The sequence below is a fragment of the Stylophora pistillata genome, chromosome 12 (genome assembly GCF_964205215.1).
Source record: "Stylophora pistillata chromosome 12, jaStyPist1.2, whole genome shotgun sequence".
NCBI classification, from domain to species: Eukaryota; Metazoa; Cnidaria; class Anthozoa; order Scleractinia; family Pocilloporidae; genus Stylophora; species Stylophora pistillata.
Genome location: NC_142530.1, coordinates 14,046,877 through 14,065,761, shown reverse-complemented (window position 1 = coordinate 14,065,761; position 18,885 = coordinate 14,046,877). Strand labels below are relative to the sequence as shown.

Below are 18,885 nucleotides of genomic sequence, written 5' to 3'. Positions count from 1 at the left end.
CCGATGGTTGTGTACGTGGAATCCTTGTTACCTACCCCTGAAACTATAATTAAAGAATTAAACCATTTGATTTACAAATTTTTATGGAAAGGAAAAGACAAAGTAACTAGAAAATCTAAGATGAATGATTATGAGGGAGGAGGCATCAAAATGGTTGATATTGAAAGTATGATTAGATCTCTCCGTCTCGCCTAGCTGAAAAGAACCTCTGGCGATAATTCTGGCGCATGGAAAAATTATTTAGAATATCTTTTAAAAGAAACAGGCCGTCTGTTTCTTTTTAATTGCAACTATAACGTCAAAGACTGAAGTATCAGTTCTCAATTCTACATGGAGTTATTGAAATGGTGGTCTGAAATTCGGAAAGATAATGTGGTTGAAACTAATTGGCTTTACCGAATTTGGAATAACCAGGAAATAAGAATAAACAACTGAAAAACCAGTATTTTATAAAAGGTACTTAAATCATGGAATTCAGACAGTGGGAGACCTGCGTTTCGATCTTAACAACATCGATTGTTATGATGTAATCGCAAAACACCTAGAGAAGACGAATTTTCTAGAATGGACCGGTCTTCGCCACTCTGTACCGCTGGATCTAAGGAATGTTTATCGTAATCCAGATTTTACAGTCCTAAATCCATCTTTCAAAATTGACTGCAGCCTTTTTGATGTAACAAAAGAGAAATCGAAAGACCATTACTCTCTTTTTGTCAGTAAATAGGCTTACTTTTCAAATAACTCGAGAAAATTGAAGTGGGAATTTAATTTAACCGACGAGGCACTGAAAAAAGCCTTTTCTCATCCCAATTCAGTTGCTTTTGAGCCATATGTTAAGGCTTTCTAGTTCAAAGTATTGAACTCTATACTTTACACGAATTCAAAATTACACAAAAATGGGGTATATTGTAGATGATCTATGTTCTCAAGTTCTGCAAACGTGAATCAGAAACAATGCAGCATTTCATTTATGGTTTCTCTTATTCAATTTCTTTCTGGAAAGATTTTGAATTGTATTACTTATCTTTGACAAAACAGCAGATACATCTTAATTTAAAGGATATATTAATCGGTCTTTTAACACCAGAACTTCCCTTACTTAACTATCTGTTATTTCTAGGAATAATTTATCTATGGGCGTGTACAAGGAATAAAGAACTTCCAAGTATACAAGGTTTTCAATTAAAAGTCAATTTAAAGTATGAGACTGAAAAATATATCTGTACAAAAAATAATAATTTAGAAATGTTGAGGAAGAAGTGGACAATATAAATACTAGAGGTAGTTGAATAGTTTAGAATATGTCGGGCTCAAACGGGTGCGACTTTGCTATGTTAACTTGTTCGTGAGTGTGCGCACGTGAGTGAGTGTGAATTAGCTGTGTCATACCGTAAGTCCTGTTTGTTATGATTAGTGCAGTAGTTAAGTATTGTAATGAAAGTTGTGTAAATAGTTGTGTGCAATGCAATACAAAAAAAAGGTTTTCTGTCTTCCTGCCCTTTCACTGAACACCGGCTGGATACACGACGTGGGTTCTTTTTCTAAATACAAATTTCCTCATTTATTTTTGTCTCCGTCAGTAAATCAGTGGATTAATAAGCGAGTTTGCACCAATACTTCGTCGGTGGGACAGGTATCGCAAAGGCCTGTAATGAAAACGAACAGACAGAAACCAAGTGTGAGAAGGCAGACAACAACAGCACCAACTACAAACACAGTTGTCTTAAAGGCCTTGATCTCTCTCATAAATCTTTCCTCTTCTTCTTGGGGCAGTTGCTTTTGTGTCGACGAGTTTCACCATACAAAATCACATAAGCAAAGTCAACGAAAACTATACATGAATTAATTACCAGGCATGTCATAGGAAGTAATACCGGATACATTTTCAACACGATGAAAACCCCGAATAAGAAGGCAATGATCCAAACGACGAATACTGCTCTCTTCATGCTACTGTCAGTTACAATATCTTAAGTAGTGTATCGTAAATTTGATCGCTATGAGTCTCTTGAAAGTAACCAATATCAAATGAAGGAATGAAGCCGTAAACAATACTGTAACAGAAATGAATGGACATTTTCTATCGTTTCACTACCTCGGAGATCAAATATTTGGAACACTCTTCACACGATATACGATGGTTGGCCAATAAGACCAGTTAATGCGTCCGTCACCGCTAAACAGGCCAACAAGATGTTGCTGTTGGTTCAGAGTCGAGGTCTCTTCATCACAGCCTTTAACACCAGCACGTTGAGCAGAACAGCGAACGGACAAGTGATGCTGTTGATGATGATAACGATAATGTAACTTACCTCCAGTGGGACATACCATGCTGTGTCGCCTTTTGTAATAGTCATCGTCGCAACTTTTTCAAATTAACCCTGGGAAGGCTTGAAATTTCGAGGTGGATACCGAGTGAGGACCAAAGGAGTCTTACGGATGAATATTTTAAGTTTTACTGCTTTTTAAGAGGCTTTAATCGACGCATTAGACTTTAATGTGCGTGTGTTTCCACTTGGCTTTTTCTCGCGTTTGGATTACATTACTGTTATTAATCAATGTTTAATTGATGAGGCTGTTTATGGTTTTTTTCAAGAATACCAAAAATATAAATTGATTAGAATATAAAGAAAAGATGAATTGGAAAACTAAACAAGAATGGGAAAATGTGGTTGTGAAAAAGATTGTTAATCAAATGTCTTCCATATTTAGGCAAATCTAGGCCACCAAGACGAGGTAAGTATCAGCTGAGATCATTGGCGTGAATCTCTAGGATAACAAATCAACGTTTTTGTTGCCATTTAGACTTTTAAAAGCATACCGCAAAAGTCAATTTTAAAAGGCTAAGGATAAGCCAAGTCTCTTAGTCATGCTTGCGTGTTTCTGTCAATAACTTCAACTTTCATCTGCCAAGTTTTCTTTCCAAATGATTAGCTATCAAGGTTCCTTCAAGTAGGCATTGATCCCAAAAATCAATTTTTCAAGTGAATAGCTACTATGTAACTACATGCAGTGGTAAATGAACTCTTTTTTCTGCAAAAAAGTAAGCTCCAGTTAAAAGCTATTAACATTGTAATATTGGCCGACAATCACTTCATAAGAAAGGACGCTTACGCGAGTATGACGACGAAATTTACTAATCTCCATTATCTTGAGTGTTTGTTCGATGAAATCATATGAATCTATTAATTCGATTGTGCGAATGCTCATCGTGTAGTAATCACTCAGTCTTTCATCTGTCCCTTTTCAGCAAAATTGTTTTTGGAGGTGACAATCGATTAAATGCCAAGGAATATCACGTTGATCCTTTTTTACTGAGTGATTTATTAATCTCGGAGAAGTTTGATTATGTTGTGCTGGATACAGAATGAAGATCAAGTAAAACCAGATGAATCAGTTTTTCAAATCTGAGCCACTTTTTAGGAGGCTTTGATCGACTAATTTTACTCAAGTGTTCATGTGTCCCTACTACACTTTTTCTCACGCATGGGTTGTACGTTGTTGTCCTTGTTGCTTTGTTTTTTTTTCAATAAATGTTTTTTAGACGAAAAAAACAGATAAATTGGGGAAAAAACTAATTGGAAGGGTTATAAACGGCAAAGCCTTCAATATTCTCCGAATTCCTTTTACTTTCATACATTTACGTTCAAAATTTCCCAGAAGCGAAAAAGGAAAAATACGGCTGTAAACGAAAATCGACGACTGGGAGAATTGCCATAGACCGTAGTGACCTGAAAGAGTTCCTCTGCCAGTAGAGAAAGGACAAGAACAGAGTATTTTGTGATTTGAAACTAAAGCTATACCCATTGTGTGTTTTTCTAATGATTTTTCTTTTAAAGCCTCATCGCCGACGCACTATGACTTTTTTTCGCAGATTTTGGATCTTATTTTTCATTCATTAATAAAAGAAAAGGCCTCTTTTGTTTATTTGATAGAGGAAATAATTCGATAACTTGATAACTCACAAGTTCGCTGTGCTCACTGATGAGTTATCAAGTTGAACACTCGAAGTGATATTCCAAATCTACTCACGCCCATGTGATATTCTCTATTAAATGTATATATGCCTTGAAGTACTATGCAAAAGAAGATTCGGTTTTAAATCTGACAACTTTCAGAATTTTCATCACAACGCTTTGCAATTTTTTGGCCGTGAAGTAAATTATACAACATTTCAAGCATTGTAAACTTTTGTCGCCGATTACAGACACCAAAGGACCTCTGTATTTTTTCGCCTCTAGATGTGATATTTGGTGTTTATTCGAATAAAGCACATGTCTCAAATATACCTAGGTCATTTTTATTGTGCTTTTTAGTACGCGGTTATTTGGTAAACCCGACGGATGTGCATATCGACTCTGAAATCTGATCGCCAAGTATGGGCTGCGCTTTTTAGTTGAAATTTCTGAGTGCACTCCCAGACGAATACGACAACAACTCTGGTTTAATCACCGCTGTAAAGATCACGGCCTTGTTCCGGCCGGGCCTAAACTTAAGTCCCCATTGAACACATAGGAGGCCTTCCAGATTTTCAAAGCCACCTGCAGACGACTAGTCAAAGCGCGGATAAATGATTGTCACAGAAGACTCAAATGCTCCAAAAACAAAAACTACAACAACTACGTGACAAACTGAAACAACTGATACCAACTAACTTATTCGACACTGTTACGACAATTACCAATCAACCAGCCAACAAGATGACTGAACGTGCCCGTACTGGATATCAACAGAAACTGATACGACACGACGACTGCTACGCGACAAAGAACAGAGGCGAAGTAAACCAGACGACAACTGGGTAAGTAACATCTCCTCCCCTCAGACAAGACTGAAACTTGTATACTCTCATACGGGCTGAAACGCTCACAACACCGAAACGTTTACCGACCGAGGCTATTGTATCTAGTGTTGAGGCGGCGCTGTCTCGGCAACGAGAGCTGTCTGCGCCGACCAAGGATAACATCAGAAGCAGAATTGCCTCCACTATACAATCAGCGTCATTTCATGACAGCAACTTGACTAAAGACGAACGCCATGCACTGAGTCGACTGAGAAACTACGAGAACATTATTATTCTACCAGCCGAAAAAAGGACGAGCTATTGTTGTCATGGACAAAACTGACTATCACGACAAATTGGACGCTTTAGTTAACGACAAACAAACGTACGAAAAACTCAAACGTGACCCGACTCATGCACTTCAACGCAAACTCAACAGTAAACTACTGAAACTCAAGAAAAAGTACGCCATTGCCGAGTATTTTTCCATCAGTTAAATTTATAATCAGATTTTGCAAGCGGGAAACGAATCAATCCTAAAAGTGAAAAATACAATTATCATACAGCGATGGCAAAGGAGTTTCGTTTATCAGGTGAACGTCAAATGCGTAAGAAAAGTGTGCATAAATAATTGTCAAGCCTTTTAGTCCAATCTTATTTTGCTTTCTCTATTGGATGGCTGCATGTACGACCCGTCATCTTATACTAAATACGAGCTTTCTCATTTCTTCTTGTCGCCAGAGTGGTTCGATGATGATATCATAAAGGCCTGTAGCTAAAAAATCAATTTAACAGAAACCAAATGGAAGCGCGAAAACAACAACAGAACCAACTACAAACACTGTTGTCTTAAGCGCCTAGTTCTGTTGGGTAAATCTTTGGAGCAGTTGTTGTACTTTAATCTTGTATTGGTGGAGAAGAGTTTCATGATTTTATTGTAATCTTTATTTAGACATGATCAATTCATCAGCCTATAAAAATACATATCACATACGCTAAGATATTTAAAATCAAAACTACATACTATAACGCTAAAGCTGTTTTCCGTGAATGCCGTGCGTTAGACTTAAAGAATGTCATTGATCTTACGTTTAAATAACCCCAGAGACTCTGTGTTCCTTATATCGCGTGGTAAACTGTTCCATAATGTGGCGCCATTGTAGCTAAAGCTTTTTCTGTAATAATTAGTGCGCGGTAGTGGAACATTAAGCTTATTTTCAGAGTCCCTGAGGTCATAAGCAGAGTCACGCCACGTAAACTTTGAATATAGATACCTTGGAGCTAGCCCGTGCAGACATCTAGACATCATGGTGGCTTTATGGATTTCCTGTTAGCGTGCAAGATTTTTCCACCCTAAAAACTCGAATAGCTCAGTTGCATCAGCATCATAGTTAGAGAATGTCAACACGCGGGCTGCTCTATTCTGCAATTTCTGCAGTTTGTCTCGTAGCGTTTTCCCACAGCTACCCCAAACAATGTCACAGTAATCAAAGTGAGGTTTTACTAAAGCTTGGTAGATGAGATGTAAGGTTGATGCTGGGATCAGGTGCCTAATTCGCTTTAGGGCCCCGATACCAGAGGCGATCTTTTTCGTTAGTTTTTCGATATGACTATGCCAATCGAGTTTATCGTCTATTATTACACCAAGCGATTTTGTAGCTGTAACCTGGCTCACTTGAGTATTGTTCATTCTAATTGTTAGTGAAGCTGTGAGAGTATTCAGTCTCTGCCTCGACCCTATTAGCATGAATTCGGTTTTAGTCATGTTCAACGTGAGTTTGTTCGCTTGTAGCCAGTTGAAGACGTTTTCTAGGTCTTCATTTAGACAAAACTACAAACGAAGTAGTACGAACGAGCTACAGCGAACTACAGCGAAGTAGTACTAAATACATTTTTTAACACACTAGATCCAAACTGCTACCACTGCTGTCTTTAGATTGTTATATGTTATAACGTTAGAGTGTTACATAATAAAGTTGATCGCCATAAGCCTCTCGAAAGTAATCAAAATCAAATGAAAGCATCAAGTATTTCCACACAAAGACATATTGAAGTGGAAATTTTCAACTGATTCACGGCTACTGACACCAACTATCAGGAATATCATCATACGACGGTTAGCCAAAGAGATCAATACGTTAATGCGTCAGTCACTGGCGCTAAACAGGCCAGCGGGTTGTTGTTTTTGAACGAATCTGCGCCCATTTGTAAATTGCACGCGTTTTATAACTTTGCACTCGTGCTACAACTTTTGCACCCGTGTTACATATGAAAGCACTCGTTTTCAGCCAATCAGAAGCAGGCAAATTTCTATAACCGCAGTTCAAAATATATGAACTTCATATATTCATCATATTATTATTATAGATAATCACATGATTTCGAGTGTAATTTGGAATAAATAAGCACGAGAAAATCTATTCAAAGACTAACAAAATTGCATGAGCTCGTTGGGCGAGTGCAATTTGTGGTCTCTGAAAAAATTTACAAGTGCTTACTTATTCCAAATTACACGAGAAAAATCATGTGATTATGTATTAATAATATACATGAAAAAATACGAAGTAGCTTATCATAATTATGCAGAAGAAAAGCGCGTGTATCACGTGCAAAAATAATTTATTCAAACCCCGCAAATGACATTGTGCGTTCGGTCAAAACAACCGCGTACGATCAAAATGATAAGATAAAATGAAATTTTCACATCTTTAAGGTGCAAAAAAGTTCAAAGTCCGGCCAAACAGTTTAAGGAATTGTTGAGTAAGTTTGGTAATTCTGTGAGTTTCTTTGATTATTGACAAATCAGAATGCCTGGTTTGTTACTTTCTTTGCGCTGAATTAACCCTCTTCTGCACTGAATTAACTCTCTTGCGCACTGAATTACCTGAAAACTGCTATGTTATTAATGCAAATAAACCACTCTAAAAATATCCTTTAATGCGATTTAAAATAAAGCATAGCCAGAACTGCAAAGAGTAAGTTAAAAGAATTCCAATCCTGGAGTGCAGATTTGATTTTCTACATTAAAGTTTTAAGAGAGTCAGATTTGGTATGCAGAAACTCAAACTTTCCAGACCAAAATTGCATTGTCCGAAGACATACACTTATAGTTACTGAGAAGTTTCGTTTATTGATTGGAAGGAGATCCGTCAGAAAGGTGTACATAAATAATCATTAAGGTTTTCTTTCTTTTCGCCATTTTTCACTCTTTCACCAGATCGATGCCGGCTGGATGCACCACAATGGTTCTCTTTCTGAATACAAACGTCGTTATTTCAATATGTCTCCAACAGTAAATCAGTGGATTAAAAAGCGAGTTTAAATGTTTGCACCAATGCTTCGTTGATGGGACAGGTATCACAAAGGCCTGTAATGAAAACGAACAGACAGAAACCAAGTGGGAGAAGGCAGACAACAACAGCACCAACTACAAATACAGTTGTCTTAAGGCCTTTGTTTTCTTTGGTAAATCTTTCTCCTTCTTCTTGGGGAAATTGCTGTGTTTTCATCTTCTTTTTGTGTCGACGAGTTTCATAATACAAAATCACATAAGCAAAGGCAACGAAAACTATACATGAAATAATTACAAGGCATGTCATAGGAAGTATTATCACGTACATTTTCAACACGATGAAAACCACGCATAGGAAGGCAATGATCCAAACGACGAACACTGCTATCGCCGATAGTGCATCGTAAATTTGATCGCTATGAGTCTCTCTAAAGTAACCAACATAAAATAAAGCCATGAAGCCAAAACCAATACAGTAACAGAGATGTAATGGACATTTTTGACCGTTTCGCTGCTTCTGATATCAAACATTTCGAACACTCTCCACACGATACACGATGGTTGGCCAATAAGACCAGTTAATGCGTCCGTCGCAGCTAAAGAGGCGAGCAAGATGTTGCTGTTGGTTCGGAGTCGAGGTCTCTTCATAACAGCCTTTATCACCAACACGTTGAGGAGCTGTGAAGGAACAAATGATGCTGTTCATGATGATAGCGATCATGTATCTTACCTCCAGTGGGACATATGTTGTGTCGCGTTCTGTAATAGTCATCGTTGTAGCTTTTGAAAATTAACCCTGGAGAGGCTTGACATTTCGAGTTAGATACCGGATGAAGATCAAGAGAGTCTTACGGATGAATATTTTAGGTTTTACTGGTTTTTAAGAGGCTTTAATCGGCGCACTGGACTTAAATGTGTGTGTTTCCACTTGGCTTTTCTCGCGCGTGGATTACAGTACCGTTAATAATCAATGTTTAATTGACGAGGCTGTTTATTGTTTTGGTTTTCTTTTTCGAGAAAACAAAAAGTTTAACTTTGATTAGAATATATAGAAAAGAGAAGTTGGAAAACTAAACCAGAATGGGAAAATGTGGTTGTAAAAAAGATTGTTAAACAAATGTCTTTCATATTTGGGCAAATTTAGGTCACCAAGATGAGGTAAGTATCAGCTGAGATCATTAGCGTGAATCTCTAGGATAACAAATCAACGTTTTTGTTGCCATTCAGACTATAAAGGCATACCGAAAAAGTCAATTTTAAAAGGCTAAGGGTAAACTGTTCTCTTAGTCTTGCGTGTTTCTGTCAATAAATTGAACTTTCATCTGCCAAGTTTTCTTTCCAAATGATTTGCTATCAAGATTCCTTCAAGTAGGCATTGATCCCAAAAATCAATTTTTGAAGTGAATGGCTATTATGAAACTACATGTGGTAAATTGATCAACTCTTTTTTCTGTAAACAAATAAGCTCCAGTTAAAAGCTATTATCATTGTAATATTGACCGACAACCACTCCATCAGAAAGGAAGCTCACGCGAGTATGACGATGAAATCTACTAATCTCCATTATTTTAAGTGTTTGTTCGATGAAATCATATGAATCTATTAATTCGATTGTGCAAATGCTCCTCTAGAAGTAGACACTCTGTTTGGAAACAAAACATCAGTCTTTCATCATTCCTTTGTGAACACAAATTGTTTATGGAGGTGACAACTGCTAAAATACCAACGAAGATCTCGTTGATCTTTTCTCGCTGTATGTTTTATAAATCTCGGAGACGTTTGATTATGTTATGTTGGATACAGAATGAAGATCAAGTAAAGCCATAAGGATCAATTTTTCAAATCTAAGCCGCTTTTAGGAGGCTTTGGTCGACTAGTTCCACTCAAGGAGTTCTGGTGTTCATATCTCACTTTTTCTCGCGCATGAATTACAGTAATTCAGAATTGTTTAATTGACAAGGTTATACGTTGTCGTCCTTACTGCTTGAAATTTCTTTTTTGAAGCCAAAATATACTTTTTAAGTTGTTTAGACTATAAAACAGATAAATTGGGGAAAAAACTATAAGTAATTAGAAGGGGTACAAATGTGGAAAACGTTTTCTGTGACACCAAATTAAATAGAACGTCACCGAAACGTTCTGCACATGGTAAACTAATCTAAATAAGGCGAGGCCGCCAACTCACAGTCGTCATGAGCCGTCACGCAATGCAAACAAAACATTCTGAACACCCTCCCCCCATTTAAGTGTCTAACAGCTTAAATGTCGTCTTGTTGAGTAATGTTCCTAATGCAATCCCTAGCAATCTGTTTGGACACTCTGGTTGCACTCTTGGAACGAATGGTTCTGCTTGCGGGTTCGGTTTCCAGTGCGGATCTTCTCCCCCGACCTCTAGGTCACACACGAGTTGTAAAGGTCGCTCCACCACATAACCGTTCCCTTGCTTCAGCTTCAAACCACGCACTATCCCATCCTTGCCGGAAATTTTGCTTACTACTCGTCCCAGCTTCCACAGGGCCTTGTCCTTCGTATCGCCTTTCAGCAACACTACCGCTCCTATGTTTGGTGTCTTATCAATGTTCCCAGTGGAGCCATCTCCCGGTGGTCAAAAATGTTTTCCCGTTGTCACTTGCCATGGTCTGAGGGCATGGTCTTCTGGCAACAAACTCCTTCAGGGCTCTTTGAAACTCAGTGGCAGTGAGATCACGGCAAAGCTTTAGGTGCACTGCTCGAGTGGTGGCACAGGTAAATAGAGCGACGTAAGCCTTCGCAGTTGTGGACTCCTTAATCTTATAGTACATTGGTCCGGCGAAGTCTACTCCTGTGACAGCGAAAGGATCTGACAGTTCAGTTCTGAAGACTGGTAACAGAGAGTCTGAAGTGTATGAGGTGGTCAGTGGCTTCTTACGGTAACGTCGGCAAATTGTACAGTTGTGAATAACTTTCTTTGTCAGCGATCGCAGTTTCGGCGTCCAAAAGTTCTCTCGCATGCAGCACAAGGTTGCGGAGACTCCCCCATGCAAGGTCTGCTCATGGACATGTCGAACGATCAAAGTTGCCAACTTGCTATGGCGGGGTAGAAACACTGAGTTGTAGTGTTGAACTCTGCCTGCACATCTGAAGTTCCCTCCTTCATCCTTCCTCAAACCCACATCTGATTTTTAATGATTGGGACGTTTGTAGCCGAGTGATCCAAAACTTCTCTGCAGCCTCGAATTCCTTCATCGTTAATGGTCCTCTCTGCTACTCAGACTTTCTACAGTTGTCAATAAACCGTTTCACGAATGCAGTTACTCTCAGGAGCTTCCAATATCATGCATACTTGTGGAGAAGTGGATCTGTTGTCTCATTCTGTTCTTCTTCCTTTGCAAACAGTTGTTTCTCTAACTTTGGCTTTACGGTCTCTCTTGCAGTCTCAGAGGTTCCTGCTACTTCAGGTTGTTGCGACCACTTGTCTGGGCTACTTAGCCACTCTGGTCCTTCGAACCACAGGTTACCCATCTTTCTGGGCTCAACTCCTCTGCTCCCTTGGTCGCTGGGGTTGTCGTCAGTCGGTACATGATGCTACTGTATATACCCTTTCTCTTGAATGGCTTTGGTTCTGTTCCGCACGAACTGAGACCAGGTCCCCTGACCCTTAATCCAGTACAGAACTGTGGTGCTGTCAACCCAGCAGTGATAGTCATCAATTGGCTGATCTCTCAAGATACAAATGAATAAAGGCTGATAGTTTCAAAAGAAACTGTTTGGGGCTGCGTCGGTGGGAGTAACGAAATAATTTGGATATATCAACAAAGTTGAAATGGTAAATTGGCCACTTTAATGATTACAAAAGCTGACGTTTCGAGCGTTAGCCCTTCGTCGGAGCGAATAGAGGAATTGTGGGTTGTGTGTGCTTTTAAAGGCAGAAATTGGAGCTACGTTATTGGTGGGAGCATGGCAACGAGAAAAACATGAATAAATTAGTGGAATGAAAAGCGTTCGTTGATCCCTGTGGGATTTAGACTGCCGGTTTAAAAGACGAGCTTTTGTTCAAGATTTTTACGGCTTTCCGTGCCACCTAAGTGCAAGGAAAGACCGCAGATTGCCATATGTTGCTTAGAATGATTAGGTAAATTAAAATGTCTAGCGACTGGTTTCGATGCGTCCTTGTCATTCCTTTCCACGTCTCGAAGGTGTTCTCGGAATCGGTCACCTAGTCTTCTGCCTGTTTCGCCGATGTATATCTTTTTGCAATAAGTGCAAGTTATGCAACAGATTACATTGGCGGAGGTGCACGTGAAGTGATCGGTGATCTTAATGGATCGTTTAGGTCCCGATATTTTATCAGTGTTGTGAATGAAAGGACACGTTTTGCATCGTGCACGAGCGCATTTAAAAGTGCCTGGTTGCTCATTAGTCTGAAAAGAACTTTTGTCGCGTTTGAATGAAATGAGCGGAGGCTGCGAAAAGATAGTGCTTGTCTCTGGATCGTTTTGAAGTAATTTAAATTTTTTAAGAATGATGGATTTAACTGAGTGGTTGTGAGGGTGATACGTGAGAGTGAATGGAATGCGGTCGGAATCTTCCTTATCCGACGTTTGTAGTGCTGAATGTCGATCAATAAGTTGAGCGCGGTGGTAACCCGCTTGAACGACGGAAACAGGGTAACCACGTTTGTCGAAGAACTGGCACATTGACTCTGATTTGTGGTGAAAATCAGAGTCATCACTACATAAACGAAGAAGTCGACGAAGTCTTGATCTCTCAAGACTTCCTTTACATGGTTTACTAGCCTACTCAACGTGTGTGCTGCGATGAGTTCCAACAGTGGAATTGACAAGCCTCTTGGTGCTATCCTCGACTTTGCTACAAGCAGGTTCTGTTGAACTGCTGAGGTGGTGTGGAAGGCTAGTGTGTACACAGCAACTGAGACGGCCACCTTGCTTGCATCTGCAAAACCATGTAGAACAATTTTTGTTACACAATTGTTTACGACACTGCGTGGAATGCTTATCCAGGGGCGTTCTGCCATTCCCTTCAACCACTTCTTCCAAGGTCTCTGGAGGTCATCGGGCAGTTCCTCAAGCCACCTCAGTTTCCGCAAGCACGCTTGGCTATACAGGACCTTTCCTGTGATGATAACTGGGGCTGAAATCGCCAACAAGTCAAAGATACCATTGATGGCAGACAGCATCTTCCTCTTCGCCCATTTGCTGTCATCGACTTCCTTCAACGGTTTCCTGAAACCGATCTCGAGCCTGTCTTCAGTCTTTTTCCACGATACCCCAAGTATCTTTGCATAAGAAGGACTCACTGTAGATGCTAATGTATCGCCACTGTCATTAAGTGGTGCCTCTACCTCTGGGACGTTTCTGTGCCACTTGTGGAGCTGAAAGCCGCCCTCCTTCACTATCTTGATTGCTTCTCCCTTAAACTTCAACAATTCTTCCTTCTGTCCGCCACCTGATTGAATGACGTCTACGTACGTGTTCTTCAACAACTCATCTGTAGTAGTAGGATACTTCTACAGATACTGGCTTACATGCTTCTGAAGTGTAGCCCCCAGAATGTATGGGCTCGGCCCTGATCCAAATACTACTCTCGTAAAGCGATACTGCAGAACAGTTGTTGAGTTAAGATTCTCGTACCATAGGAGAAGTAGCGCATCTCTGTCCTTAGATCCACTTTAATTTGGAGAAAGGCCTTCTGTTTGTCACCTGTGATACACAGAAAGTTAAGACGGTTCCCTAGAAGGATGTCAAAGATCATGGGCTGAAGGGGGGTCCAACTTCCAAACAGTCATTCAGTGATGGCGCTTGAGAGTCTGGCTTTGCTGAGCAATCATACACTATCCTCCTTTTAGTAGATTGTGCCTGGTCACGAATGACAGGTTGGTGGGGAATGTAATGAATGACCTCCCCCGTGGGAACTTCTGGTACTAGTTCCAAGATCCCTTGCTCTAACTGTTGTTCCATTACTTCGTGGTACTCATCGAGCCTCTGCATTCTCTCCAGTTTTCTTGTTGTGCTTCTCAGCCTTCCCATAGAAAGTTCCTTGTTTGTGGGTAAATGAGCATGGTCTGGTTTCCATGGCAACCTTGTTGAATAGGTTCCATCTTCTAATCGCTGCAAATTGGTCCACAAACTCTGCATGGAATGGTTCCTGTGCGTTTACCACATCTGTTAATCCAAGTACTTCCTGAGAACACATTTGCACAAATTCATCTTGACTAGAATTTAAGAAGAAACCTTTCTCTTCTCCAGTGTTTGGCAAGATAGATCTTCCAGCGATCACCCAACCTAACATAGTGAACTCGGCCCCAGGGTCGATGTCTGGGTTTGATCCGAGAACTGCAGGCTCAGTCGATTTTATCCTTTGAATGTCAGCAGCTCCTAGGATGTACGGGCAATTTCTCTGCCGTTGCTGCTTCCTCGCTGAAAACTAGCCTCCTGATGCGACTATTCTTCAGTTTCAACTCTGGGATTCTTGGATTTGGAAGGTAGGTCAAAACAGGCTTCTCCGCGTTGATACATGGCAACTCCATTTCAAAGTCATCATTGGCATCTGATTTCAATGAACTTTATAAATCTCCACTTGTTTGTCTACTGTTCCATACATTTGTTCGATGATTTTCCTCTCAATTCTGTATGGCTTGATGTTCAATTCAGTCAGTAAGTTCGCATTAATGTAAGAGCTACTAGCCTCACTGTCAAGCATGATCGGTGCCCGTACTCCATTAACTTTGGCTATCACAGTTGAATGCAGTGTTGTTTGGCAGTCATTTACACTATAGAACCTGTCATTGAGGCCCAGTGAGGTAAAGGCAGTGTTGCTAGGAAGCGTTGTATTGAGTCGATCACAGATGGATGTGTGATGTCTGCCGTTGCACTTTCTGCATACTCTAAATCTGCACTAGGCTGCTGCATGCCCGAACCTTGCGCATTTAAAGCACAGCCTGTTGCTCTTCAGAAACTCTCTTCTGCAGGCTACCTCTAGAACCTTTGTACACTCCAAACTGCGATGACTATGTGAACTGCAGTAGACACAAGTGGGCATTTGTTGTTGTCGAGGCTGCCGAGAATTAGAACCAGACATAAGCAATTTATCTCCCCTCCTCTAGTGACTTCCTTGATTTGTCAGTGGTTTCTTGACTTCATTGGAAGGGGTGAGTGACTCTGATAGGGGATTTCTGTCTGTGTATTTCCGCAGATTTTCCACCAGCTCCTCCAACCCCCATTCCTCCCATTTGTCATCCTTTTGCACCATTGCCTCTCTTACAGGCCCCAATTTATCCATAATGTTGTAAACATAGCTTTGTGCACCCTGTAGTTTCTTCATGGTGGCAAGTGTTCTTACGGTTCTAGACAGCTGGCCATAAAAGTCATGAATGTCGTTGATTCTGCTGACACTTGTGATGTTTGGCAAAGACTCCAAATCCTTAATTAAAGCCTTGTGTACCTTAACGTCCTTTCCAAAGGTCATCTCGAAAGTCTTCTTTGCTTCAAGATATCCCTCTATAGTGTGTGGTAGGCCAAGTATGCAATTCTTGGGTTCCCCCTGCACCAACTCTAACAAATAGTTAAATTTACTAATCTCCGAAATCTTCGAACTATCGACTTCCACGACGAGCTGATTCCAAAATCTGAACCAATTCTTACAGTCCCCTCTGAAAGGTGGGATGGTGTATTCCTGTAATTTAACGGCCTGAGGCTTGGAATTTTCATGTTCGGCTCGTTTTTCCTCTAACATAATTTCCAGCTCAAGTTTCTTTTTCAACCAATCTTCCTCGCGTTTGTATGTCTCTTGTTTTTCCAATTCCACTAACTCTTGTTTCAAGCTACTTCTTAATTCACGAATAGGGATTAAATCGTCCTTACTGGCTTCCGACCAGGCTCTCACCTGTTCAAAGGTCTTCTCGTCTTCCAACGTGGCGTCTTTCACTTCGTTCGCTGCCGTTTCCATTGTCTTGCTTACTTCGCAAATCTTGTCGTAGGCCAACTGCAAATCCTCTTTCGCACCCGTACCCAGCTTTTCCTTGATCTCACCCATATAATAAGTGGTCTTTTACCGTTCCTTCGCGTAGCGCTGCTCAGCAATATCTACCATGTTTGTGTTCTGTGCTCTTTCCACGTGCACCCCCAAAATTCAGCCGATGTTTTAAAGGTTTTTATGCAATTTTTTTGCAATTTTCTACGACACCAAATTAATACATATGGTGAACGATCCTCGCAGTGGATAGTGCTATTTAAGCAATAGCGAAAATCAGACCTGAAAAAAATCAGGCCTGTACGGGATTCGAACCACTGACCTCTGCGATACTAGTGCAGCGCTCTGCCAATTGAGCTAACAAGCCAACTGGGAGCAGGCTGTTAAGTTGATTCGTAATAAACCTGCGAAAGTAATAAGTCAGATACAATGAAATATATGAAGTTCATATATTTTGAACTGCGGTATTAGATACATATGGTGAACGATCCTCGCAGTAGATAGCGCTATTTAAGCAATAGCGAAAATCAGAACTGAAAAAAATCAGGCCTGTACGGGATTCGAACCACTGACCTCTGCGATACTAGTGCAGCGCTCTACCAATTCAGATCTGATTTTCGCTATTGCCCCAGACCGATTTTTGTCGTGTACCTGAAGATATTTCATCTGTCAGTAGGGAAAAGGCAATAAATGAGAATTGTGTGATTTGAAAGATACGCCTAGTGTGTTTTTTTGTAATGGTTTAACGGATTTTTTGATCCTTAGCCTTATCCCCCACCCACGGGTTTTCGCGGATCCTATTTTTTCATTCATTAATAAAAACGACCTTTCCGCTCATATAACAAACAAAATAACCCAAAAACTCGAGCTACGCCTTGAGCAACTCTTACGCTTCCTTCCTGCTTCATATCCCCGTGAACGCGCACTGATTGTTAATATTAAGAAATAAGGAACCACGAAATTAAAGACGGAGAGGCTTAACGACAACTCCACAACAAAAAATGATTGCTTAAGTTAGAGTTAGACTGGCGATGGCAATGTACATACAATAATATTCCTTAAAAAATACCCACAAAAATAAGTATTTAAGTGCCAGTTTCGTTGGAAGGATGAAACACGCTCTTATATGATCAGTTTGTCTCGTTCGGCCTTCATAGTAGATTGTGGTCTGGAGCTAAGATGGGTTACCTTGGTCGGTCTAAGACCTTTTGCCAAGTACTGGTTGGAGTTACACGAGAACACTTGTATTGTTACTTTAAATGTGCATTCATATTTTTTTTTAAGTATCGTTTTTCCCCTAGATTTGGTAAAAACAACTAAATTTTGTGTGGGCTAACACACCATAAAGTCTGCTGGTTTGGGGGATTTAAAAGGCAATCTTTCGATAATGTTCAATGGCTGGAAGTCATTACTTTAAACTTTCAATAAATATACTAATTGAAAAGCATTTGCGCTATTGAAATGACATGTCCCATTGACTTCCCGGAACATCTAAAACATTGACAAAACTAATCTTCCCTTCTGATCGACTGGCTGCGCGTCAATTATCATAATTATAATATCTTTCAACTGGACCGCATTTCGACTGAGGTTTTTAAAAGCCAACACCAAAGAAAAATTCATTTGGAAAGGAAACATGTGGTTAATAAGACTAACAAATAAAGAAAATCCTGAGTTTTTATCAAAGATAAAGTTTATAAATATCCTTATAAAGTTGATCTTAGCAATACATGCAGATTGGCATGAAGGCAAAATAGCAAAAAATTGAAAACAAGTGGAAGAGTTACTCCGGCTTGAGATTCATGTAATTCGTTTCAGTTGATTTTTTGCTCACCGTGCTGCTCTACATCTAAGTATGAAAGGAGACATACTCGTTCGCAAACAATGCCAGTCTTCTCCTAATTTACCCATCCCAACTGCTGTGTCAGTTTGTCCTATTTTACCTTTTTTCGCGCCCAACCAAATCTATTTTTGTGGTTTTCGACCGAATGAAAAACTTCGTCAATTATACAATTATACAATTCATGTAGTAGAAAAAGTCCAGTGGATACAGATGAACACGAAAGTAGTGACACTCAGGGTCTTCAAATAATTGAGAAGAATTTGCTACCTTTCTATAACATCAAGAAATGATTAGATATTATAGTCTTCTCGGATAGGGACGAATAAATGGAGGTCCTGTCTCCTGCAGGGTTAGGGGTAGGAGACGTTAATTTCCCACACACGAGATTACTGTGTGATGGATGTCCTCCCCTGGGGTGGGATGGGTGGGAGGGTGGACTGGCACGAATGGTTCCTATGTTCCTTTCTAGTCCGACCCCACTGCTAAACTTAATGCAGTGGAAATGGACTAAATTAAATTAAATTAAAAGCGCGCTCTGATTGGCTAATATGCTCGACCATTTGCCTTTGGATTGCACGCTGACGTCAGTTTGTTTCGCTTTTTTTTCACGGCAACTTTTTTCGTCGATGTCACTACTTCTTACAACATAATTCCTGTTTTTTGTGGTTTTTTTTTGCTCGTGAAACACGGAAAAATCTAGTAATTTTTCCGGAGATAAGGAAGATAATTCTCGTGAGCTGTCAAATTTCGAACTCAATTATTTTGACGGGCCTCCGCTAAGAGTTCGAGATTTGCGAACTTAAGTGGGCAGGAGCTTTCTCAGCTGGTTGAACAAAGACACAGAAAAGACCAAGAAAACAAGAAACTGGTCTGTATCAACCTTTCGAGGTGAGTAATGAATAGTAGCAATTTTAGAGAGTGTGTTTCAGCGATCTAGCGATAATAAAATTCTGTACAAGCGTTCGTTATAAAACTTTTTCGGCGTAGAAAGGCGTTTAA

At 40.0% G+C, this 18,885-nt stretch overlaps 2 protein-coding genes and 1 pseudogene across 2 annotated transcripts; all 3 read right to left on the bottom strand.

Annotated features, from left to right (window-relative positions):
- Window positions 1-7,985: 7,985 nt before the first annotated feature.
- Window positions 7,986-8,847, bottom strand: LOC148718905 (uncharacterized; annotated as a pseudogene).
- Window positions 8,848-10,648: 1,801 nt separating this feature from the next.
- Window positions 10,649-11,576, bottom strand: LOC148718904 (uncharacterized). Its single transcript, XM_088740036.1, has 2 exons — window positions 11,398-11,576; window positions 10,649-11,141 (listed from the first exon to the last, which is right to left on the bottom strand). Exons 1-2 carry the CDS (start codon window positions 11,574-11,576, stop codon window positions 10,649-10,651), a joined length of 672 nt encoding a protein of 223 aa, XP_088596162.1.
- Window positions 11,577-11,639: 63 nt separating this feature from the next.
- LOC148718903 (uncharacterized) lies at window positions 11,640-14,032 on the bottom strand. The gene is made up of 3 exons (XM_088740035.1): window positions 13,855-14,032; window positions 12,855-13,562; window positions 11,640-11,773 (listed from the first exon to the last, which is right to left on the bottom strand). The coding sequence occupies exons 1-3, from the start codon at window positions 14,030-14,032 to the stop codon at window positions 11,640-11,642; spliced, it is 1,020 nt and encodes a 339-aa protein (XP_088596161.1).
- Between the last annotated feature and the right edge of the window lie 4,853 nt (window positions 14,033-18,885).